Source organism: Cyclopterus lumpus, chromosome 18 (assembly GCF_009769545.1).
Source record: "Cyclopterus lumpus isolate fCycLum1 chromosome 18, fCycLum1.pri, whole genome shotgun sequence".
NCBI lineage: Eukaryota > Metazoa > Chordata > Actinopteri > Perciformes > Cyclopteridae > Cyclopterus > Cyclopterus lumpus.
Window position 1 is genome coordinate 8,373,494 of NC_046983.1, and position 26,091 is coordinate 8,399,584.

The 26,091-nt window shown below is 44.4% G+C and overlaps 2 protein-coding genes across 3 annotated transcripts; both read left to right on the plus strand.

Moving 5' to 3' along the window:
• The first annotated feature begins 1,053 nt into the window (after positions 1-1,053).
• polr2a (polymerase (RNA) II (DNA directed) polypeptide A) lies at positions 1,054-14,189 on the plus strand. The gene is made up of 29 exons (XM_034556650.1): positions 1,054-1,380; positions 2,156-2,288; positions 2,395-2,531; positions 2,662-2,835; positions 2,958-3,239; positions 3,369-3,530; positions 3,706-3,926; positions 4,024-4,156; positions 4,280-4,404; positions 4,541-4,751; positions 4,834-5,043; positions 5,137-5,305; positions 5,409-5,503; positions 5,640-5,843; positions 5,944-6,166; positions 6,326-6,509; positions 6,764-6,935; positions 7,042-7,147; positions 7,616-7,821; positions 7,943-8,206; positions 8,307-8,514; positions 8,605-8,705; positions 8,781-8,885; positions 9,007-9,189; positions 9,292-9,495; positions 9,629-9,815; positions 9,908-10,021; positions 10,115-10,264; positions 10,493-14,189. Exons 1-29 carry the CDS (start codon positions 1,294-1,296, stop codon positions 11,641-11,643), a joined length of 5,901 nt encoding a protein of 1,966 aa, XP_034412541.1. The 5' UTR covers positions 1,054-1,293; the 3' UTR covers positions 11,644-14,189.
• A 1,977-nt stretch (positions 14,190-16,166) lies between these two features.
• Positions 16,167-25,525, plus strand: capgb (capping protein (actin filament), gelsolin-like b). Of its 2 annotated transcripts, XM_034556654.1 has the most exons (9): positions 16,167-16,300; positions 20,346-20,539; positions 22,252-22,406; positions 23,099-23,257; positions 23,411-23,560; positions 23,979-24,065; positions 24,162-24,294; positions 24,880-24,971; positions 25,130-25,525. In XM_034556654.1, the coding sequence occupies exons 2-9, from the start codon at positions 20,347-20,349 to the stop codon at positions 25,193-25,195; spliced, it is 1,035 nt and encodes a 344-aa protein (XP_034412545.1). In that variant the 5' UTR covers positions 16,167-16,300; position 20,346; the 3' UTR covers positions 25,196-25,525. The 2 variants fall into 2 exon arrangements, with proteins under 2 accessions (XP_034412545.1, XP_034412547.1); XM_034556656.1 differs by lacking the exon at positions 16,167-16,300 and having other exon boundaries at positions 20,235-20,539.
• Positions 25,526-26,091: the final 566 nt, after the last annotated feature.

The following is a 26,091-nucleotide window of genomic DNA, read 5'->3' on the forward strand; positions in this document are numbered from 1 at the left end:
GATTAAATACACACTGAACTGACGATACAAAGGAATGTTATTTAGCTTTAACCGCCAAAACGACAGTATTTGAGACCGCTTTCGAATCGCGGCCTTCGACAATTTTTTACATTTTAACAAAAAAAAAAAAAAAAAACATAATAACTGAACACAATTTAAAAATAAATTACACATCGAACATGTTCGTGTAAAAAATTCACAAAGTTTGTTAAAAAAAACAATGTTGAATTAACACTTAAGGCTTCCCCCATAATTTACTGAAGGGCGTACGGGAAATCCAGACCCCTAGCCGGGCATCACTCCCAGGCGAGTCCGAGGCTTGCAACAAAGTCCCAGAGATAGAAAAATTCAGAGGACGAAAAACCGACACGTCGATGTGTTTTTAAAGAAGCTCAAAAATAATCCATGATGCAGTGTTTCGAGATGAAAATATCATGTATTTTGACTATTTTCCCAGTTTTCTCAAAGGTCTTAACAGGCCTCAGCCCTGAGCCTCTTTTCTTAGAGCCCAGGCTGATCTACAGCGAGACGAACGGGAGGACAGAGATTTTTTTTAATTTTTGCTCTGAGGGAAGAATTTCACATCGGACACATTCGGCAAACATCGGAGGAAGGGCGGGTTTTGTTGAAATTATTCTAAGAGGGTTCATTTCTTCATAGCCATTGGTCATCTATGTTGTACTCCTCAATATTAATAAGAACACGGACGAATCGATAGGATTTTAATTGAATATTCATATTTTGCATGCAAAGCATACGCAGCACCGCCTACACTGTTTTAATAAAGCCAATCGGAGTGAGTTTATATTAAACCAACACCCGCCTATGACTCTGATTTGTTAAAAACATAAACGTGCTCTCTAATTGGCTAAACGTGAGACTAAATTAATTATTCATACAGCTGTCTTGAATGGCCAATGAGCGTTTTACTACAGAGATCCATGTCCCACCCTCCGAAGAGTCAGTCCCTGTTTTTCTGAGTCGGCAACCCCGTAGTATGTACTCAGTCTATATAAAGAAGCGTTGAACCGCTTCACGTTCAGAAGCGCTCAGAGCGCTCCAGAGTGTAGACCTAAAAAGGGAAGGCAGCAGCCGGTAGACGTTATACTTAGGACCTAAACACAAGTAACTTGGTTATAAAGGCTAACAACAGCAGAGGTCCCTGGGATATCGCCTTCGGAGACTTTCCGGTCACCGTTGGCGGACTGACCAGAGTCGTGGTGGCAATTTAAAGGCTGTTCCTGCTCACAAAGCGGCGTGCCGAGGAAGGACGCGTCTCTTTCAATACACAGGATGCACGGACCGCCCTCCGGCGACAGCGCATGCCCATTGCGCACGATCAAGAGAGTTCAGTTCGGCATCATCAGCCCAGATGAGCTTGTAGGTTTTCTTTTTAGGGGGGAGTTGGGTATTTTAATAATTATCGGACAGATCACACATCACGTATACAGTTTCTTGACTAATCTTGTAGCTACACATATTAGACAAAGACACGGTTCTGTTTACAACGGGAAATGCTCGATGTTAGCCTAGCCTAGCTAACTAGCTGTGACAAGCTGGTGTAGCTTGTGCTAACTAGCATGTTGCAGGAAGTTTGAAAAACTAAGCACAACATTCTCAAAAACGGATCCATGCGATCACATGAATTAAACCCCCTTTTTATTTACGCAAAGTACCCGATAGGCCCACCAGTAATTACATTTTTTGCTTAATTTATAGCTTTTCGTTATGGACACAGTTAGCTTGTTTTGTTACAATCTCGTTGAATTGTAGTTGGTCTGTTTATTCACAATAAATGTATACAAGGGTACGTGCAGCATGTTTTCTTTAACTCAGGATTTAATCATTATTGGTTTGAATGATAGTTTATGTAATTATGTGTAACGTTTCACATAACATGAAAGTTAATGTTTAGATTACTGCATTTTCAAACTCCGCTATCATTGTACATGCTTTGTCTCGATCTGAATGAATGTTTAGCACTGAATATTGGATGATGGTTTATTTAAACCGTTTACATACATTTACATTGTATTGCTGAAGATGGAAGAATGTATGTTTAAGACTGACACGTATGCAGGAGACGGTAGATGCTCAACTGTCTATGATTGCGTGTAGATATAAATATTCACATGACCAATGTATTTCTCCCCAGAAACGGATGTCCGTTACAGAAGGGGGAATCAAGTACCCCGAAACAACAGAAGGTGGACGCCCTAAACTTGGTGGCCTTATGGACCCAAGACAAGGGGTCATAGAACGAACTGGAAGATGTCAGACATGTGCAGGTATAATGTCCCGTTAACATTTCATGTTGAATATGTTATTGATCAGTTTGATGTTGTTCTTATTTGATGGCATTACTTAATGTTATAAACTTTTTTTTTGGTTCAGGCAACATGACGGAGTGCCCTGGCCACTTTGGGCACATAGAACTGGCAAAGCCAGTTTTCCACGTTGGCTTCGTAACAAAGATAATGAAGGTTCTTCGATGTGTTTGTTTCTTCTGTTCAAAGCTGTTGGTGGATTCGGTGAGTACAATCAGCATATTGCCATAGATGATGATAATAATCCACTGACATTTGATCATAAAAGTTTAATTTCAGTCTTGTTTATGGCTTATTTTGATGTTGAACTGGGTCCTATTGCTGTTATTTACAGACCAATCCAAAGATCAAAGATATCCTGATAAAATCGAAAGGGCAGCCCAGGAAACGTTTGACACACGTGTACGAGCTGTGCAAAGGAAAAAATATTTGTGAAGGAGGAGAGGAGATGGACAACAAATTTGGAATGGAACAGCAGGAGACTGAAGAGGACATTACCAAGGAGAAGGTATATGGATGTATTCTTTTTGTCACCGTAAATGGGCATTTCGGCGCTCAACATTCACAGCACTGCCCGACTTATTTCTTTCTCACACTTTTCTGTCACTCCCCACAATGTGACTTACGCAGGGCCACGGTGGATGTGGGCGCTACCAGCCACGCATCAGACGCTCCGGCTTGGAGCTGTATGCTGAGTGGAAGCACGTTAATGAGGATTCGCAAGAAAAGAAAATCCTGCTGAACCCCGAGCGCGTGCACGAGATCTTTAAGCGCATCTCGGATGAAGAGGACGTCATCTTGGGCATGGACCCCAAGTTTGCCCGACCAGAATGGATGATTGTCACTGTGTTGCCCGTGCCTCCACTGGCTGTCAGGCCTGCTGTAGTTATGCAGGGCTCCGCTCGAAACCAGGTACAGTAATTTGACCCCAGGCTGTTGTTACACTGCATGTTTTGTTCCTACATGTTTCGAAGTTGTGTAAAAATTAGATCTATACCGTACAACAATAACAACAAATTGCCAATTAACTCTGTTTTAAAGGATGACTTGACCCACAAGCTGGCCGACATCGTCAAAATCAACAACCAGCTGAGAAGAAACGAGCAGAGTGGCGCCGCAGCGCACGTCATAGCTGAAGATGTCAAACTGCTCCAGTTTCATGTTGCGACCATGATTGACAACGAATTGCCAGGCCTACCAAGGGTCTGTATTCACTTACCTGTTGCCTTAAATGTAGAGTTAGAGTTGTACCCAGTACAGAATTAAATGGAACATAGTCTGAAATACACTTAACGTGAGCCCAGTCCCACAGTTTTCCGTGAAACATTTTTTAACCGTATTTATTATAGTGCTTAATTTCAATTAATTTTTCTTTCAGGCAATGCAAAAGTCTGGTCGCCCTCTCAAATCCTTAAAACAGCGTCTAAAGGGGAAGGAGGGGCGAGTCCGAGGTAACCTCATGGGCAAGCGTGTGGACTTCTCTGCACGAACTGTCATCACCCCAGACCCCATGCTGCAAATCGACCAAGTGGGCGTACCACGATCCATTGCGGCCAATATGACCTTTCCAGAAATAGTCACACCCTTTAATATTGACAGGTACTGCGAACTAGTCAGCTGATTCCACTTTATGTGACGTGTAAAAATTTCTTCGTGAAATTTGACGCCGGCTAATTAATTCTGACGACAATCTTAGATTACAAGAGCTGGTGCGAAGAGGCAACAGCCAGTACCCGGGAGCCAAATACATCATTCGTGACAATGGAGACAGAATTGACCTGCGATTCCACCCAAAACCAAGTGACCTTCACCTGCAAATTGGCTACAAGGCAAGATTGAAATACTTATATGCATCTCTAGAACTACTTCTACTACTAAAACTATCTTTTGTTCGATGACGATTTGAAATATATATTTATACTAACTTAAACTGATGTTTTTCTCGGTTTTAGGTGGAAAGACACATGTGTGACGGTGACATCGTCATCTTTAACAGACAACCTACACTTCATAAAATGTCCATGATGGGGCACAGGGTGCGGATTCTGCCATGGTCCACGTTTCGACTCAACCTCAGGTACCAAATCAATACAACATATAGCATGCTTTTATACTGACATAAGGATTTTCGGACTGTTACATTATTCCTGACTGAAAGGAGCTATCTATGTGGTTAAGCAGTTCTAACATCCCGTCCTCTGGTCTCCCTCCAGTGTCACCACTCCATACAATGCTGACTTTGACGGGGATGAGATGAACCTCCACCTGCCTCAATCCCTCGAGACGAGGGCAGAGATTCAGGAGCTGGCCATGGTGCCGCGTATGATCGTCACACCCCAGTCCAACAGGCCCGTCATGGGTATCGTGCAGGACACCCTCACGGCCGTCCGCAAGTTCACCAAACGAGATGTCTTCTTAGAGCGGGTAAGGGATAGTGACGGGGTCACCAGCCGCTGTTTTGTTCTTTCTTGAACGGGTCTTAACACTGTGCCTTTCTCTACCACAGGGGGAAGTGATGAACCTCCTCATGTTCCTCTCCACTTGGGACGGGAAAGTGCCTCAGCCGGCTATCATCAAGCCCCGTCCTATGTGGACAGGCAAGCAGATCTTCAGCCTAATCATTCCCGGACACATCAACGTGATCCGCACACACAGCACACATCCGGACGAGGAAGACAGTGGCCCTTACAAGCACATCTCACCTGGGGACACCAAGGTACATGTCCCCCCCCCTTAATCGTGCAGAGATTCAACAACGGGAATGACTGACAATGCAAGTGACACCACGTTCAACTCCTGTCACACACAGGTCGTAGTGGAGAACGGCGAGTTGATCATGGGAATCCTGTGTAAGAAATCTCTGGGAACCTCAGCCGGCTCCCTCGTCCACATCTCCTACCTGGAGATGGGCCACGACATCACCAGACTCTTCTACTCCAACATTCAGACTGTGGTCAACAACTGGCTGCTCATCGAGGGTAAGCAAAATTGATATATATATTTTTTTTCTTCTCTTTTTATAATCTTTTTCCTTTTGTTTTGTCTAAATATTTATGAGTTTCCTCTTGATTTTTTCTTCAGGTCATTCCATTGGTATTGGTGACTCTATTGCTGATGCCAAGACCTACCTTGACATCCAGAACACCATCAAGAAAGCCAAACAGGATGTGATAGAAGTAAGCTCAACACATTTCACGCACACAATTCACAGAATTACTGAAATGGGGTTATTTATCAACATAGGTCTACCTGTTTTTAGCAGAAATCCCAAATAGAAAAGTTTACATATTTCCTTTGCCTTTTGTCTGCCAGGTCATCGAGAAAGCCCACAACAACGAGCTGGAGCCGACCCCCGGTAACACACTGAGGCAGACCTTTGAGAACCAGGTGAATCGTATCCTCAACGATGCTCGTGACAAAACGGGATCCTCAGCCCAGAAGTCTCTGTCTGAATACAACAACTTCAAGTCCATGGTGGTGGCTGGTTCTAAGGGATCAAAGATTAACATCTCACAGGTAAAGGAATCCATCTAACGCTCATTAACTCTTAATGGTTTAATGATGGCTTGTATTATATTTAATATCACCGTACCGCTCATCTTACCTCCTTATTCAGGTTATTGCCGTGGTGGGGCAGCAGAACGTGGAGGGTAAACGAATCCCCTTTGGCTTCAAACACCGCACGCTGCCTCACTTCATCAAGGATGATTACGGTCCTGAGAGTAGAGGCTTTGTGGAGAACTCCTACCTGGCTGGCCTGACTCCAACAGAGTTCTTCTTCCACGCCATGGGAGGCAGAGAGGGTCTTATCGATACAGCTGTCAAGACTGCTGAGACTGGTGAGTCCATGCAGCTGGGTGGGAAATTATGAATAAATAATACTCTGTTTATAAGTTATTACTAGACTGGCAGTCTCAACATGCATTTAAATGTACTTCCCCCACGGCAACGACATCATTTGTAGTTTCTAGCGTGGTAAATCTGTTCTAACTCACCAGGTTACATCCAGCGGCGTCTGATCAAGTCTATGGAGTCGGTGATGGTGAAGTACGACGGCACGGTGCGTAACTCCATCAACCAGGTGGTTCAGTTGCGTTACGGTGAGGACGGCCTGGCAGGAGAGAACGTTGAGTTCCAAAACGTGGTGACACTCAAACCCTCGCACAAGGCCTTTGAAAAGAAGTAAGTCACACAGCCATATACTCTGATAATTAGAGTATTGTGTTTTGTTTGACGGTTTCTTTTTGCTGAATGATGTCCAACCTCAATGGCCAAACCACCTTAATTTATTGAGACTTTTCTTTAAATTTAACATCACTTACCAGTATCTTGTATGAATGTGTGATCACTGGAAGGGAGTTTTATTCCCAAAGTTCCCAATGTTGCTGCATACATTTACTTAATCTTCAGTCTTTTCTCATTCCTAATCCGCCTAGGTTCAGGTTTGATTGCACCAATGAGCGAGCGCTGAGGCGGATACTGCAGGAGGACGTCGTGAAAGACGTGCTGACCAATGCCCATGTGCAGGGATCCCTGGAAAAGGAATTTGACAAGATGAAGGAGGACAGAGAGGTCCTCCGAGCCATTTTCCCCACCGGGGACAGCAAGGTGGGTGCTCACATTGGTAGAAGTGCCTCCACTCTTTAGTAGTCTCTTGGTCTGCCACGTAAAATCAAAAATATTCATGAGCTGCAATGTTTCTCCTCGCCTGCAGGTGGTGCTGCCATGCAACCTGGCCAGGATGATCTGGAACGCTCAGAAGATCTTCCGTATCAACATTCGAACCCCAACAGACCTCAATCCTCTCAGGGTGGTCGAGGGTAAGCTAAAAAACCTCTACCAATAATATATCACCGCTCGTTGTGTATCTGTCCTCTTGGTCACTGTATCTGTTAACTCTTACAGGCAAATTGCTCCTCAGACAGTTCCTTCTTATGTTTTAGTGACAGGATGTTGTGTGTGGAAGACGCACTGGCTGTAGAATTAGAACTAGGAGGTCGTGGCCTGGCCTCAGGTGGCCCTTAAAGCCACGTAAAGCCGCCTGGTGAATCCCTGCATGTTGCATAACAAGTAGAACAGTTCTAAGTCCTAGTTTCTCTCTTGGCCAGAGAGATAAAGGAGACCTCTTATAGCATCACAGTAGGAAGCACTGCATTTTATAGCGTACAATGTTCTGGAAGTACAAAACTACACCAGAACGCCTCATAAATGTCAATACGGGGCTGTGAGGCATCGACGACACACAAATGAAAAACTGTCTATCTCTACGTGTATTTGAAAATCTCCAGGTCTTCAGGATCTGAGTAAGAAGCTGGTGATTGTGAATGGTGAAGACCCGCTCAGTCGACAGGCGCAGCAGAACGCCACTCTGCTCTTCAACATCCACCTGCGTGCCACACTCTGCTCTAAGCGCATGACCGAGGAGTTCCGCCTTTCCACAGAGGCTTACGACTGGCTGCTGGGGGAGATTGAGACCAAATTCAACCAGTCCATCGTAAGTTCAGCACATTGTGGTATTTCCTAGTTGTGAGATCTCGACTAAACCGTTTAACGTGGAACTCTGAAGCCACGTTGTTTCTTTTCTTGATCGATCTCATGCCCTCCTTCGTTCTCAGGCTCACCCGGGTGAAATGGTTGGTGCTCTGGCTGCTCAGTCTCTGGGAGAGCCGGCCACCCAGATGACCCTGAACACTTTCCACTACGCCGGTGTGTCGGCCAAGAACGTGACGCTCGGTGTGCCTCGACTAAAGGAGTTGATCAACATCTCCAAGAGGCCCAAAACGCCCTCGCTGACGGTGTTCCTGTTGGGTCAGGCCGCCCGCGATGCTGAGAGGGCCAAGGACATCCTCTGTCGGCTGGAGCACACCACGCTGCGAAAGGTGAGAGGAGGACAGTTATTGGCTGCAGCCCTTCTCAGCTCGCCCAAATGAATTCATCCTCATTTAAAAGCGGCAACTAAAAGTTTGCCTCCTTACTTAGGTGACGGCCAACACCGCCATCTACTACGACCCCAACCCCCAAAACACTGTGGTGGCCGAGGACCAGGAGTGGGTGAACGTCTACTACGAGATGCCCGACTTTGACGTGACGCGCATTTCCCCCTGGCTGCTGCGCATCGAGCTCGACCGCAAGCACATGACCGATCGCAAACTGACTATGGAGCAGATCGCAGAGAAGATCAACGCAGGTGGGTTGGGCACACAAAATCACTAGTTTTTAACGGGAGGAAGGTGGTTTTCTCCTGACGACGGGTTTATTTATTTATTTTTTATTCAAGGTTTTGGAGATGACCTGAACTGTATTTTCAATGACGACAACGCAGAGAAGCTCGTTCTGCGAATCAGAATCATGAACAGTGATGAGAATAAGTTCCAAGAGGTGAGTGTCGATATTATATTTGTTATTACCCCCTGGTCAATATTTATCATGAATACCTGTATTTTCCCTGTCCAGGATGAGGAGGTGGTGGATAAAATGGATGATGACGTGTTCTTGAGGTGCATCGAATCCAACATGCTGACAGACATGACCCTACAAGGCATTGAGCAGATCAGCAAGGTAACGGAGTGAACACACACACACTAACGGTAGTTTTCTGCTACATGGAGAACCTCTTAGCAGTAACAAAAGAGAGACACCTGTCTGTGGCTAAGTCAACAGTCCCACTCTTCTCCCCCAGGTGTACATGCACTTGCCCCAGACTGACAATAAGAAGAAGATCATCATCACGGAGGAAGGTGAGTTCAAGGCCCTGCAGGAGTGGATCCTCGAGACAGACGGCGTGAGCCTCATGAGGGTCCTCAGCGAGAAGGACGTAGATCCCGTCAGGACCACCTCCAACGACATTGTGGAGATCTTCACGGTACGAAAGCACAAAACCCAGCTTTGTCTCGTCTGTCGAATTTCAGCAGATCAAGACACATATTTACGTTCTCCCCCCTCTGCGTCTCTCTCTCTTGTGTAGGTCTTGGGAATTGAGGCAGTGCGAAAGGCTCTGGAGAGGGAGTTGAACCACGTCATCTCCTTTGACGGCTCCTATGTCAACTACCGTCACTTGGCCCTGCTGTGTGACACCATGACCTGCCGCGGTCACCTGATGGCCATCACGCGTCACGGCATCAACCGTCAAGACACAGGACCACTCATGAAGTGTTCCTTTGAGGAGACGGTGAGAGAATTAACTGACAACTATACTTCCCTCAACTACTGCTGATTGGAAGAGGAAAAGAAATGAAGAAGAAGAAAGACACAATTTGAATAACTATTAAACGTTGCACTCTTCCTTGCATTTCCTCCTCCAGGTGGATGTGTTGATGGAGGCGTCATCCCATGCCGAGAGTGACCCCATGAAGGGTGTGTCGGAGAACATCATGCTTGGCCAGCTCGCCCCTGCTGGTACAGGATGCTTCGACCTGCTGTTGGATGCGGAGAAGTGTAAATACGGCATGGAGATCCCTACGAATATTCCTGGCATCAGCGTGGCCGGACGTAAGTGGGGAGATGTTTGTCGGATATGGTTTCTGTTGTAGATGTAGTGTAAGCGCTGTGATATTTATCTTCTGTATCCGTCCTATTTGCAGCCAGTGGAATGTTCTTCGGCACGGTGCCGAGTCCCATGAGCGGCATGTCGCCTGCCATGACCCCGTGGAACACCGGAGCAACGCCGGCCTACGGTGCCTGGTCTCCCAGCGTCGGTGAGTATTTGCTCTGGTTGCCTTGGCTCCTTTTTTTTTTTTTTTAGGGGGAGAGGTTTTTGTATCTGAGTTTCTGCCTTTTTTTCCCACCAGGAAGCGGCATGACCCCCGGAGCAGCCGGTTTCTCTCCCAGTGCAGCGTCGGACGCAAGCGGCTTCTCTCCAGGCTATTCCCCGGCCTGGTCTCCCACTCCTGGGTCTCCAGGGTCCCCGGGACCTGCCAGCCCGTACATCCCGTCTCCAGGTTCGACACTGCAGAAAACTGATTTTTATTTTTTATTTGAGTGCTTTGACTTTTATTGCTTGCATCGTAAAAATGTTAATATTCAACAATATTCCGTCTTACACACTACAGTGTGTCGATATTGTAAGACGGAACAGATATTTCAGTACTTTTGTGTTCTGTTGATCTTAAAGTAAGCAAACATGATTTTACTCCACCCTTAAAAGTTGTTTCTGTTTTTCTCCTTAGGTGGAGCCATGTCACCCAACTACTCCCCCACCTCCCCGGCCTACGAGCCTCGCTCCCCCGGAGGCTACACCCCACAGAGCCCCGGCTACTCCCCAACATCACCCTCCTACTCCCCCACTTCTCCCTCTTACTCCCCGACCAGCCCCAACTACAGCCCGACATCTCCCTCCTACTCACCCACCTCGCCCAGTTACTCCCCGACGTCTCCGTCCTATTCGCCCACGTCTCCGTCTTACTCCCCGACCTCCCCCTCCTACTCCCCGACCTCCCCCTCCTACTCCCCCACATCCCCCTCCTACTCTCCCACCTCGCCGAGCTACAGCCCTACATCGCCGAGCTACAGCCCGACGTCGCCCAGCTACTCGCCCACCTCACCTTCCTACTCCCCCACCTCCCCCTCTTATTCTCCAACCTCTCCGTCTTACTCCCCCACCTCCCCGTCCTACTCGCCCACCTCTCCCTCCTACTCGCCGACTAGCCCGAGCTACAGCCCAACATCGCCGAACTACACGCCCACCTCACCCAGTTATTCCCCCACTTCTCCTTCCTACTCCCCTACATCGCCCTCTTATTCCCCAACCTCCCCCAATTACACCCCGACCAGCCCCAACTACTCCCCCACCTCTCCGTCTTACTCCCCCACCTCTCCGTCCTACTCCCCCTCCAGCCCACGTTTCACCCCGCAGTCGCCCACCTACACACCCAGCTCCCCCTCATACAGCCCCAGCTCTCCCTCCTACTCCCCCACCTCCCCCAAATACACCCCAACTTCCCCCTCATACAGCCCCAGTTCCCCGGAGTACACCCCCACCTCTCCCAAGTACTCCCCGACATCGCCAAAGTACTCCCCGACATCGCCGAAGTACTCGCCAACTTCCCCTACTTACTCACCAACAACTCCAAAATACAGCCCCACTTCTCCTACCTACTCCCCCACCTCGCCCACATACACCCCCACCAGCCCCAAATACTCCCCTACCTCCCCTACTTACTCCCCAACTTCACCCAAGTACTCACCCACGTCTCCTACGTACTCGCCCACTAGTCCTAAAGGCTCCACGTACAGCCCCACCTCCCCTGGATACAGCCCCACCTCCCCCACCTACAGCCCGGCCATCAGCCCAGACGACAGCGACGAGGAGAATAACTGATGAGCCGCGGAGGAGAAGGGGGGGGGGGGCGGCTGAAGAAAGCAGTCACCTCACGGTGGACACTTGAAGGAGCCCCGTCACCTCGTGGGTGAACACCTGAAGGACAGCACCTTTAACCAGCTGGAGGTGGCTGTGCTTCTTGCCACAGGGGTCCTAATTGGGATTGTTCTCCTTTGGGACCTCTGTTATGCTCCTGTCTTTACCATCAGACCCCCACCAACCCCCCTTTACCACAAGAAATAATTAAAACTATTGTGTGAAAGACTTGACTGCTCTGCCTGAAGGCAAATAAGGCTGCCTTTTGAAATAGTTTTTTTTTTTTTAAATTTTCACACGAGGTGTTGGGGCAAATCCCAAGAGGGAACGAAAAGGAGAGGAAGATGTGAGCACATAACGGGGAGAAAAGGTCCCTTTTTAACTTAATAATGTACTGCATCCAGTCTCTCTCTCTCATTCTCTAAATGTTGGGTGTATAGTTGTGGAAAGCGTACATATTGCCAAAAGCCTTTTGAAAAGAGGATTGAATTCATCACTAAAGCATAAGCTCCGAAGAAAATCAAGGAGGTAAAGTTTAGACTTTACTGCCTATTTCATCTAGTCAGACCGTTGCTGCTTTTGTAAAAGTACAGTTGCTGCCTTTGGGGCTATTTTGTGGATCAAAGAAGGAGCTTTCGGTGTTGGATACGGTAGAATGGTTGGGTCAGATTGTCCAAAGGAGAAAGTTGGACGGTCAGCAGAAATACATGCATGATAGGAGAGAGAGAAACTGGCTTGCAGGAAACTGAAATGTCACTCTTGAACATCGATAACTACGAAGGTGTATGTACACCATCATCGCCCTCCCCTCTTCGCCTTCAAGCTCCAAAGACAAAACCTGAAAGATGTCATGAAACACCCACCAGCATCTTCTAGTCCGATACCATTTGGAGACTTGTGCATCGAAAGCAAAAAAAACAACACTTTTCCAGATAAAAGTCAAATTCCTTGACACTGGAAATTTAAAGATTTATATTGGGGGGGGGGGGGGAATTAAATAAATGATTATTCTGTCTTTAATTTTGTTTCTAGAAGGAAATGGGGCACACGTGGCCGAGGGACACTAGTTTGGCGTTGCTGCTTCTGTCATTGTTTGCATGAGTAGCACATGTTAATACATTTTATTCAAGCTTTAGGTTTAAATTTTGTGGACTCCCTCCCACGTCTCGCTAATCTCGGTCCCATTTCTGATAGCTGACGTGTACACAGGTTTATTTGGACTATTCAATTTATTTAAGAAAGAAAGTTAAATACTATTCTGTGTGAATATGGATAGAGGAAAACTACGATTTTTTTTAAATTTGTGTTTTTTCGGCTTTTCTCGTTTTGCTTTTGGTGACTGTAACTCTGTTTGCAGCCTCATGTTTGTATACTGTGGATGAAGGGGGGCGGGGGAGGGGGCCGGAGAGGAGTGCTTTTTTTCCTTCTTTTTTACCGTTGTCCCCGTTCTCCTCACCCGTTTGAGCCTCTTTGTATTAACGCATTGCATGATGTCCCAGTTGAAGGTAGAGTTCGAGGGGGGGGTCGAAGAGGGCAACATTTGTCCTGCTGCTGGCCTTTTTTCTTTTCACCGGCATTGAACAGTTTATTTCTTTTGAGCAGAGTGTCCAGAGGAACAGCACTTTTGGCCTCTCTGTTACAAAAAAAACAACAACAACAACACAAATATCCTTACCCACTACATTAGTGCGAACTTTCTTTTTGAATATGGGTGCTTTCTCACGCGGCTCCACCTGGTTTGATTGTGTCGGGGAACCGTCTGTACACCAGATGATGATGATGATGATGATGATGGAGACAGGAGAAAAAAAGTCCTGTCCCTCCTCGCTCAATTTGACGCGGTTTCTGAATTGATCGGACTAGCTGGGTCTCCCTCTTCCCTCTTCATCCACAAGCGAGCCGCATTTCTGAAATCAGTGTTTCTTTTTTCTACCAATGTATGTACTAGTGACGAGGGGGAATCATATGAGGGGAGGGGAGGGGAGGGGAGGGGGGGGGGACGTATTGGATCTGACTGGGAGTCCTGAGGCGATGAAACGCAGCCAGTAATCTTTTGGGTTTTGTTCTGAAAATGTTTAAATGATTTGTCATGACTTTGTGAAACAACATTGCTTCCGAGATGGTCGTGAATTGAAAGGAACGCCATCTTCTAGTCTTTTTGAGACGAAGCGGGTTTGGTAAATGCACTTCTAGATATCGTGGTGGACCCCCGCAGACGTTGTGATAGTTTGTCCACCATGTGTGCATCTAATCCTGTTGTCTTAACTGTGTGCTGTCCGGTCAATTCAGGACATCGGGGCTCCCAGGTTGTATGAATGTGTGTGTGTGTGTGTGTGTGCGTCTGAGGGCCAGACAGGGTTTCAAACTGAGGAAAGACTTCACATGTCTGGGCAAAGGAACGTTTCACTTGAAATTGCCACTGTATAAAAATCAATTCATTATCTCACTCTGTATCTTTGTTCTGTTTGTTTTTTGACTTGGAAAAACAAAAATAAAAGTTTTACTACGTGTCTGTCTTGGAGTTTTTAAACTTAAGTTGGTATATAATATGATTTCTGATTTTATGCAACAAACACATGCTATATTTGACAAGATTTGGAGAAAAGAAAAGGCTGAATTTGATGAAGTGTAACTTGCATAAGTTCTGTACTTCAGGACACTTGTATGCCACTATAACCTATAACTTCAACATGTTGTGATTTAAGCAAGTTTAACTCCATTTGTTTGACAAACTGCAGCACACACTTTTATATGTTATATACAAATTATCATAAAGCTCATATCCAAAAATCTGTAAACTAGCAAAAAAATTAGCTAGTTTACAGATTTTAATATGTTGCATAAATAGCAATGACATAATATTAAATATAGCTTAATACAACACTTTATTTTTTCGTTGTATAGTGCTTTTACAAGGTACTTCTAGAGACTTTGACTTGCAATTAAGTAGGTTTGCGCTGTTGTATTGCTGGTTTTACTGAAGAACAATGTAATACTACTCCTTAGTTGACTGACTGCACTATTCGTTTGCCCTCTGATAGCCAGAGAACAAACTTCTCTGATGATTGACAGTTAAACGAGGCAACAGACAATCTCTTGATGAGTGCTGATGGGAAACACCTGCGCCAGTAAACCACGTGACCTGTCGTAATACAAACGTGGCTCCATCTCCATTATTTGTGCCATCTCCCCTCTTTGTGTTGTGTTGCCTTGCCTGGCCACAAGATGGCGAGAGGGAAAGCTGAGACCTCACTGTGATGCCTTTGTTTCCCCAGAAGAGGTCATCCAAAGCCCAAGAAAATAGTATGTAGAAATTAGTAGAAGCAATATCATATATATATATATTTTAATATATATATATATATTAAATATATTATAATATTAAATATATATATACATATTTATATATTTAATTTATATATTTATATATATTTTTTTATTTTATTTATATATTTATATATATATATATTTATATATATCTTTAATTTTTTGTTGTAATTTTTTTTTTCTGTGAAATCACTTTGGTCTGCATGTTTGTATGACAGGTGCTGTATAAATAAATAAAGTTGAGTTAATTTGATGCACATTTTCACACCGTCCTACCTGACATTATTATTATGTACGATAATCTCTTTGGGTTCGAGCAATAGTTAGCTGCACAATGTGAGTTGGTAATCACAGACTCCTCAAAGGTTTAAACAAAGCTTCTATAAGAGATCAGTAATTACTTTGATATTAAGTTGTATGGTCTGTCGGCCACTGACACATTTTGTGTTGACTGATTACCTTATTTACCTTAATGACCCTGGTCATTCTGTCAAGCAAACATACATTTTATATTTCTGTTTGCTTAAAATTGTGTGACATTTCTTGTTAAAATTGTAATCCCACCTAATTTACTATCCACTGTAATCCAGTTGACTGAGTCAAACTTAAATCAGACTGATCTTTCCTCTTCTGAATGTGGCTCCGTCAGTTTTAATAATCTTCACCTGTGGAAAATGATGAATCACAGGTTTCTCTCTGAGGGGGCACTGTGCTTTACATGGGCGTGTTTGACTGGGGGAATCCATGTATGACCATGAGATCGGTTTCTGTGGGGATATTTACTGACTGTGGAGATCATAATTTACCATTAGTCATTATTGAGACGGCAGTTGTTGGAAGGAGAGTTAAAAAAAAAAACAACCTTGTGTTAAAGTGCAAGAAGATTAGAAAGGACGGGCAATCATATTCAAGCTAGTGGGATAGGAAGCTATTAGAAAATATCTAATTTAGGGGACATCTTTTGCAATTTGTGTTTTTGTATCACTTCATCTTTTGTAAAGAAAGTAATGAAAGTCAAGTACTAAAAATCTGGTTGAAAATGAGCTGTTTTGTCAGATGAATAATGATTTGTAAAGTCGGCCTTGTTTGCTTTTTTTGTGGTTGAGTCAGAGGGCCGGGCTAAGACTGCCACCAACAGAGGCAGGAAATATCGTGTGTGTGTGTGTGTGTGTGTGTGTGAGTGTGTATGAGAGAAAGAAAGAATTTGTGTGTTTAGGTGTTTCTCCTTGCTTGACTGCTTCTCTCTCCGCTCTCTGCTCAGACGTGTCGTGTCCCACCACTCACGCTCTCCAAGGTAAGTCTTAAATGAATCTTGTTTTTGCTGTACAGTCTGATTTGTTCTTTCTTTGTCCATTTTTACTTATCTGTCGTTTACCACAAAGCTTCTTTTCTGTTTTGCCTCCCATACCCTTGCGTCCCTGTTTGCTCATCACATTCCTTCTCATGAAGCCAGCGGAGGAATCTCACAACGGGACAATGAATCTTTAGTTTAACTTCAACGAGACTCACTCTGACTCTCACATCTTTCCACTCAAACTCGTTGCTTTTTGTCTGCTCCGCCTTTTCTGTTGCCAGTGTCGACCTTTTCGTGTCCTTTCCCAGTGTGTCCCTGTCTCACTTCCTACACACTTGCAGATAATTCCTTAAAGCTAGGGTGGGGTATCAAAGCAGGAAGCTTGATATTCAAAATAGGTTTCCTGCATCTAAAAAAGTGTTTTAACATTCATATTATACTCGGTTTCTTTGTTCTCTGGAACAAGTTCTGCAACACTGACGGAATTCAGTCTCCTAATCTCATAAACACACACACACACACATACATACACACACACACACACACACACTCACTGTATACACTCACCCATCAATTGACAGATTGCGCTCAGGTCTCTGCACGCCTGCTGCTCTCTACATATTGTCTGCTCTCATATTTCTGTCTGGTTATCAACGCATGAATGACAGATTGAGTCAGTGTCCCCTGTAGCCCAGCGGTGACCTCTTGTTTCCATCCAAAACCCATCTGATCTCCATGTCTCCGCCATCTAACCAGTCCCCACAGACCACTCCAGTGGCCGAGGTTAAAAAGGCAAGCTTCTGTCTTTTATTCCTTACTGTAATTTAAAATCAGGGATTTCTAAAGATTCAACCCTTAAGGCCTCCAGCTCATACAGTGAATAGTTAGCTCAATGGAACAGAATAATAACATAAGAGCACATCTCGTGCACATAAGCTACATACACTGATCCTTTTAGTACTCGTGCTCACTAGAGCCCCGAAATACAGACTGTGTCCTTAAATTACAAAAAAAGTTTAAGAAAAAATGTAAAGGGTTAATTAAGTAGATTGTCCACATGGTAAAACCTTTGAAATGTAAATGATAGGCCTATGGACTGACATGGAGTGAAAAATGGCTTTAATACGGCCATACGAGTTATTAATCAGGATAATTGAATCCTTATCCACGCCACAGAGTGGCTCCAACTATCAATCTGTCAATACAGAAAATGAGTGGGGATGACAGCAAAGGGGAAGGGGTGTTCTGAGTGACTTCCTGAGCAAGTTGAGGGCCTAAAGCTAGCTCGCTACACCCCTACTTGGGAAAGAGATAGTGAGAGTTTTACACTTCCACTCATATCTGCTGCTGCTGCCTTGGTTGCCCTTTGCGTAGAATGAGGGTAAACAGGGTGAAGGAGGAGGGGGGGAGGGGAGAGAGAGAGAGAGAGAGCTGGAGTCAGAGGAGAAGGGAAGAGTGGAAAGATGGAGGAGCCAGCAGTTTGCTCTCCCACTAATTATCCACACACACACACACCCCCACACCCCCACACAGCGTCCAATCCTCAGGCCGCAGGTAGGCTTTCATCACACCGGCTCCAGTTACCTCCCACATATAAGCTAACTGGGCCAGGTGAGCGCTAACACTCCACCTCGCCAGACCTCTCGATCTCCTACAACCACACACACGCACGCACGCACACACGCACACACACACACACACACACACACACACACACACACACACACACACACACACACACACACACACACACACACACACTACAGTGGACACGCAGAATGGAGCCGGAGTCAGACAGCATGCTGGAGGTACCACAGGAGATCATACAGTTAAGTGTATCGGGCCTTTTTCTCTGCCTCCTTACGTACTCTTGGAGCGGCTGTCCAAGCATTGTAACCGTAACTCGGGGCCCTGCATGTGCCCTTAGGCCCTTTCCTCGCTCCCTCGCCTCCTCTACCAATTTATGTGTTCAAATATTCCCTCTGCTGCATTGTCACCCTCTCCGCCTGGCTGGCTTTGGTCAGTAAACAGATATATCAAATAACAGGAGATGAGAGTCGTTAAAAACTAACGTCCAAACTGAAAAGCCCCAAAACGGAAAAGGGGCGTTGCTGCTGCGACATCCTGTTTGACTGACCACAACGTGGACAATTAGTGTTACTACTTTCAACTGTTTCCGCTGCCTTTTATGAGTAATCTGACCAGATTGTATGACAGTTGGTGGCAGTGTTTAGTTGTGTCCTTGGTTTACTCTCATCACCTTGTTCATGCTAATTGTTTGTTTTCCAGTCCCCCTTTATCAGTTCAGGTTGCTGCCAGCAAAACTGAAACAGAAACAGCTGACTCGTGTAATAATAATAAGGTGCAACAACATCAGTAAATGTCACACCCGTAATAAACCGGTATATTTTAACACAGTGATATTCATATTGATGTAACAACGCCCGTAAAGCTGCCGAGCCCGGCAGCTTTACGGGCGTTGTTAATTCTTATCAAAAGAGAGGAAACCTGAGCAGAAGCTGTAGCTGACGAAGCTGCAACTTGAGTTTGAGAAGCTTCCAAATACTTGTGTGTTATCGTCCAGGAAATCTTCTTAATCTTTTGATTATCTGTGGAAGCACGAAACTGCAGATGTATACCATCAGATATCTCTGAGAATGAAATATGTGATGAACTGAGCTGTCTCTCTCTGCTGAGGAAGACCATGCTTGAAATGTTAAAAGCTCCCGGGGGAAAAAGCCAGTAACTGAATCTTGAATTATTTTTTGGGGGTTGTTGTTGTTTTTAGAAAATCAACAAATAAAAATGTTTATCAAACAACAACATACTCCTATTTGTTATATAGCTTTCAACTGCATCTCATGGTCTTCCTCTGTGAATATACTGTATATCAGTGGTTGATCACATGATCTAAGTTATCTAACAACTGAAAATACTTCAGTTCATTACGTAAGACCACAAGTTATGGGTGAAAATGGAAAAGCTCAGGAAAAAGCCAACAAGTGGACCTTTGAGTTTTTCATTGTTACCTCTTTTCCTGGTAGCTATATCATCTTTACGTTCCTCATTTTGGTTGTTATGTGTAAAAATTGTATTTACTAAGCTTATTAGTATTTATTTTGACTCCTATTTGAAAACCAAGGGGCCAAACTGTGAATATATAGCACATTTTGGCATCTGTTGCAACATCATAAATATCTTAGGACGGAGTGAGAGAAAAAAAAATGTTTCCGGTAACCTGTCGCTCCACAAACCTCACTTGCTTTCAGTAATGCAAAAAAAAATATGCAGCGGCAAGACAAGAACAGAGGAAGTGATAGAGGTTTGTTCATGTGACCCACTTAGAATACAAAAAACCTGCGTGACTACAAAAAAACCCTCCAAGACAGAGAGGTGTACATTAGAGCGACTCATCCAAATGCCTGGCTCATTTCCACATGTGACCTGATCTTTCGTGCATATGGCCACGCCTGGCTTTGTGTTAGTGTGGCCTGCTCGGTCTTGTGTTGCACATAAGTGATGTAATGTAGCCTGTGGTTGTTAAGCAGCAACACAACCCCCCCCCCCCCCCCCCCCACCCACCCACCCACCCACTCTGTCTTATTTAAAGGGATTATGGTTGGGAGGCATCTGTGAGGAGCTCTGGTCTTTTCAGTTTAAAACATTTGACTCAACCTTTCCGTCAGAGCAGTAAAGTTCTGTAAAACTTTTAAGTAAGAATATTAAGAAATGGACATCCGTCTTCTGACCATGACAGCTTTGGTGTCACTTTATGAATGTGTCTCTAACTTGAGAACTTCTTCTTACGTCGACCAAAACCGAGCATCCACTTCCACATGGAAACAGTGCCACAACTCCATGTTTGTGCACTTCCTCTTCTCCTCCTGTGGGAGGGGATTTACTTAAACTAAGTATGACTCAGAGTTCCATTAGACTGTTAGTCATTGGCGTCCATTTCATAATTTTCTGCCCTCTCGACAGCAAAGTGTGTCCTCTTTCCTCTTGTCTTACCGTTCTTCTCCTCCTTCTTCTTCTTTCCTTGCAGTATGCTCCCCTTCAAGGCAGCACCAGGTCAGTTTGGTCCAGAGGTCCGCGAGCCGGGCCTCCGAGTGTGGAGGGTGGAGAAGATGAAGGCAGTGCTGCTGGATCCCTCTGAGGTCGGAGCTTTTTATAATGGGGACTCCTACCTGGTGCTGGAGAACCGCGGTCAATCGGGAGCCGACCTCCATATGTGGATAGGTGAGAAAGAAACATCTGGGCGTTGAAATGTGTATCTGTCATGAAGAGAGAAAAAAGCACAACACAAGATTCAGATTCAACTTTATTGTCTTTACTAAGACAACTAAATGCAGTTTACCAGAGCAATATAATTATAGTGCAATGTGCTGGATAAATTCAATATAGACAGGAGTATTGGACAGTATAAACAGAGGATAGAAATGCAGATATATACAGTATATACAGGTATATATATAATATATCGGGTTATGTATGCAGCTATGCAATCTTACTCAAGACTAAAGCTCTTTGGACACTCGACAGGCTTCCAGTGAGTCAGGTGGCACATTTACAATGATGGCATCTCATTTCTGAACAAAATAAATCAGTAATGTCAGACGACTGCTATTGAATTAAGTCAGCTTCCTTTATTTATCAAAGAAAAAGCAGTGAATATGATTTCTTCAATTACAGCGTGCAATGCCACATGATGCTTCTCTCTATTTTCTGGAATATATTTCCCCGGTCTTCAACAGAGGATGAGGGACAACTTTAGCGCTGATTGGACCAACAATGTCTATTGTTCTTCAGCCAGGAGAGACACACAGTCAAGACCTTTTACACTTACAAGTGTAGTCTTGACTTTTCCTATTTCTGTTTAACCACTTACCGCCTTGTGCTTGCTACACATCTAATCCCGTCCCCGTCATCCCAATAATGGCGATGACACATGAGACACAGCGCTGACCTGCTGCATCATTGTGCGAGGGGAGAGGCTGGATGGAGAGGGAAGGAGGGATGATGAGAGGGATAGAGTGAGAAGTCCCGGGGGGAAGCTGGGATGGTTTTGGAGCGGGGGCCCATTAAAAATGCACGACTGTTACAGTACTCAAATGTGGGCTGTTGTTTCCAGGATGTATCCGGTGCTTAGGTAACACTAAGCTGATTGTCACAGCTTGGAGAGGGCTCTTTGTGCTCTCTATGAAGCCTCCTTCCCTCCTCCACTTGTTCACCACTGACTCTGTCGTCTTTGTGCGTCCGCCGGCCGACACACTGTTTGCTTTTCATCTCTTTTGTCCCCGTGACCCATCGCCTCTGTCAGCGGCTCTTTGTTACACTTACCGTGGCGTGTTAACCTTTCCGGCCTCATTTCCTAATGCTTTTGTCCTTTTTTTTTTAATCATGTTGCCTCTAACTTTTCTTTCCTTTCTCTGCTGCCACAGTCTATCCTTCAGCTCTCGGTCTCGTCTTCACTTTCATTTTGGACCGAACTCAAGGTGCACCGACTGTCCTCTTGGACATTGAGTTTGTTGTCACGAAAGCTCAATTTACGTGTTGGAACATGTCGGCTTAAAAAGTTAATCATGACAACATAATATCTGTATTCCTGAGCTTTTAATATGTATTGCATGCTCCATCATTTTGTTGTACAAAGTCGGAGAGAATAACCTTGTTTTGACCATTGTGTACATTCGTCCAAGAGGGAGTGCGTCCTAACATGGGTCCTTCATAGATCACGTCCCTCTAATAACCCCAAAGTTTATTAAGAATAAATCAGAAACTATGAACAAAAATTAAGGGCGCCTACATGTGTTATGTAATGTTTATAAAATCAGTTTAATCATTCTGTTGTGGATGCTCTGTTGCATCAATATTAAATATAAGTGTGTGAGCCCCCTTTTGAACTCGATAATGAGTTCTCTCCTCTCTTACTAACCTCTTCTCTGTCGCAGGTGAGAAGTCGTCTCGGGACGAGCAGGTGGCGTGCGCCATGCTGGCCACCCAGCTCGACAACTTTCTGAGCGGTGACCCCATTCAGCACAGGCAGGTCCAGGGCTACGAGTCCCCGGAGTTCATGGCTCTCTTCCCCAGAGGGGTCAGCTACAAGGTGAGGACGAGATGGACCTGGATCTGCAGCTGCAGATGCTTTAAACCCCGTTGAAATGTTTTCATGTGTCAGCTTGATTGGATGGTTTGGTAATTTCTTTAAAATGTCCACGAAGGTTTCCGTGAAAGAATTATACAATCTGGTACTAACTATTGGTAAAATAGGAACATAAGTATCTCCTTGAAAGAGCGCCTTTAACCCAGGTAAATATGAATTATTATGTTTCTTTTGTAAGACATTAAAGGGCATTATGACAAGATAGAAAAGAAACACACTGCATGTTTAAAAAGACACAGAAATAGTATTAAAAAAATAATAAAATAGAATAATAGAAGAAGAAAGTATTATTAGAAATGTAAATCTTCCTTTTTGTTGAATTAAGGGTTGAACTTAATTCAATTTAAATTTTAATCAAACTTGCACAGTACTTTACATTATTTTGTAATGTAAAAACTTGCCTTAAGACATATTTCTCGTTTTATTTGCCATCTTTTTATTGCTGGCTAAATCCCTTTTATCATTTTACAGCACCCTGGATATTATGGCCTTTGCGCCAAAGTTCATTCACGCCACTCAATTTGCAGGGCGCCAATCATTTACCGGCAGGACAAATGATATAAAAACATACAAATAAATAAACCTACAACCCACAATGCCTTCATATGAGAATATCCCGTGCATATCTCTCACAGGTGGGTGGAGTGGAGTCGGGCTTCAGGAGGACTCAGGGCTCCGGGACGGTGCAGAGGTTGTACCAGATCAAAGGGAAGCGCAACATCCGTGCCAAGGAGGTGGAGCTGTCCTGGAGCAGCTTCAACAAAGGAGACTGCTTCATCCTTGACCTCGGAGAGGTGAGGACGTAAACAGCAGGAGAACCAAAACAAATCTGTTCTTGACTGACACACTCTGTTTACCGTTAAAATAAAGATTGTTGTCAATCTGAATGTGATGATAGTGACAGTCTCCCAGTTGTCGTGACCTCATGCTCTCTGGTTGACCCCCAGACCATTGTGTCGTGGAAAGGGTCGCAGGCCAACATCTTCGAGAAGCAGAAGGTGCGCGAGATCGCCTCGCTGATTCGTGACACGGACAGATCCGGAAAAGCCCGAATTGTGGACAGCAGCGAGGGGGACGAGCCCGAGGAGATGCTGAAGGTAAATACAAATGTTTACGTCTTGTTTGTGTCGCCTATGTTTAACAGTGTAGAGAACCAGACTGGATTTGGGGACAGAGAGAGAGAGAGGGGAATTAAATGCGGTAACGTGGCTTGTGCTGTAACTACTCAGCTACCATGAATGCTCATTAATTATGTCAATGAAAATGATTTTGATTATTAAGGACATGAATCATTTTAAAGGACCCATCTGACACCCAAATGCACCAATTAGCTTTCTCCTCACACTCCCCTCAGCTTCACAACACTTGTGGCTGAACTAACCAATCAGTCCTGCAGTCAGGTGCCAATCTTCTCATCTAACTCTTGGAGAAAGAACGAAAATTAGGGAAATCCTGAAAAACAAGCGGTGGATCTTTTGTTCTGGTTTCTGAGCGTTGGGTCTTGTTGTGGAGCAGGTCCTGGGTCAGATGCCTCAGCTGGCAGAGAGCACACCAGAAGAGGACAAGGAGGCAGACGCTTCCAACTCGGCCTCCCTCTACAAGGTAACGGCATCGGCAACGCTTTAGAAAACGGCACCGCTGCATCAAACCACCGCTTACGTACTTTAAGTGTACAATATGTGTACGTTCACTCCGCAGGTGTCTGATGCGACAGGTTCCATGACGATGACCAAAGTGTCGGAGAAGAGCCCGTTTGAAAAGGACCTGCTGGTCCGTGGCGACTGCTTCATTCTGGACAATGGCGCCAACGGAAAGGTCTTCGTCTGGAAAGGTGAGGAAATACTACGTGACCCCGGACCAGCAAACTCGTGGCGCCTGAAATGCATACCGAGGAAAGTGATAGTGGTCACATGCCAGTGATATTCGGTATCTAATGGGATCAAATTTTAATGAGCATTGTGAAAAATACTGGCAGACAGTTTTCACAGGGAGGAGAGTCTCGGGACGCACTAGGAGATGTGAAGGATGGGCATTTCCTAAATAACACCAGCATTGTTTAAAGTTACTGTGTCGAAATACAGAATATTTTCCAAGATGACATATTTGAAGGGTTTATTTCTTGGAACGGACTTTCATTTTAAAGTATTGCAGCACAAGAAAAACACTCACACAATTAAATACAGATACACTTTCATTTTGGGAAATAAAATGTACAATTACAATTGAATAAAATCTGAAAATCCAAAACATTTTATTAGCGATCATGTCCTCTTATATTGTATCAATAAAATCCTAAAAATAGCCCTGAATTCCTCAGTATTTCACTTTTAAAAAATCAATTTCACAACTATATATATATATATATATATATATATATAAAACTGCCAGTGCTAATGTGACCTTGATTGACTGTCAGGTAACGGAGCAAACGCTGAAGAGAAGCAGGAGGCCCTCCAGATGGCGGATAACTTCATTGAACAAATGAAGTACCCGAGGATGAAAACACAGGTATGTTCTACACTGTTACTAAGACATCGGCCTCTCACTTACTGTAAATGTGATTTACTAGATGTTTATCACCAGCAGCCCGTAATGATTTTAAAGGATTATTCACGGATCTAGTTCATGTGCACGAGCTGTAAGAGTGTCTGTGTGCTGTGCTGCAGGTGGAGATCCTTCCACAGGGGAAGGAGACCATCATCTTCAAGCAGTTCTTCAAGAACTGGAACTAAGACATTTCATGGGAACATTTGACAAAATCCTGCAAGCGAGGAGAAGCTCATATATCTGAAATGAGACCGCATCTGATATAGAAAATTTTTTTTATATGCATTTATTTGTATGTACATATTTGTAAGGGACAGAGCACACTTTAGCTTGTTTTGAAACTAGTAGAATAAGAGATGTGACGCCACTTTTATAAATGCAAACAAGTTTCTTCTGTTGAGATTTTAATGATTAGAAATTACATGAGGATTAGATTTTTTTGTTCTTTTTTTACATTTGTTCGAGTGTCACAGATTTGACCGCATTTGAAAATAAATCTGAAACTGCTTGCTAAACGATGGACGTGGTTTGCTTTTTTTCTCTCCTCCCTTTCATCAAGTTTGCTTTGTGGGACGTCCGGCCACAGCAACGTCCATAACGAAGGTTTCTGCATAACGTTGTTTAAACTACGCCCTCTCCATTGCCATGGCTGCGTGAATACTTGCACCCAATAACCCTGTCTGAGGACGTCATGGTCCTCTGTAATCAGTACAGTACTCATTTAAAGCTTATACTTTAACTTGGTTATACCAACAATATATAGAGTGGTTAAAGTCGACCCACCTACAACAGTGACATGCTGCTTACACATTATTGCATCAGTAATATTAATCCTCTATAATATATTGACTATCTCACTCACAGGGACATTTTTATGCATTATGAGTACTTTTACTTACAGAACGTAACGTACCTTTGATTGCAGGACTTTTACCTGTACTTAAGTATTTTACATTGTTGAGCTGCTACATAAGTAAATACTTCGTCACAGCTTCAAAAATAATAGTTTCACAGTCTCTTTTGTTTGTATCACACGTCACTTTTTCCAAAATGGGCCAGTTGCATCTGGCCCATGCAACAT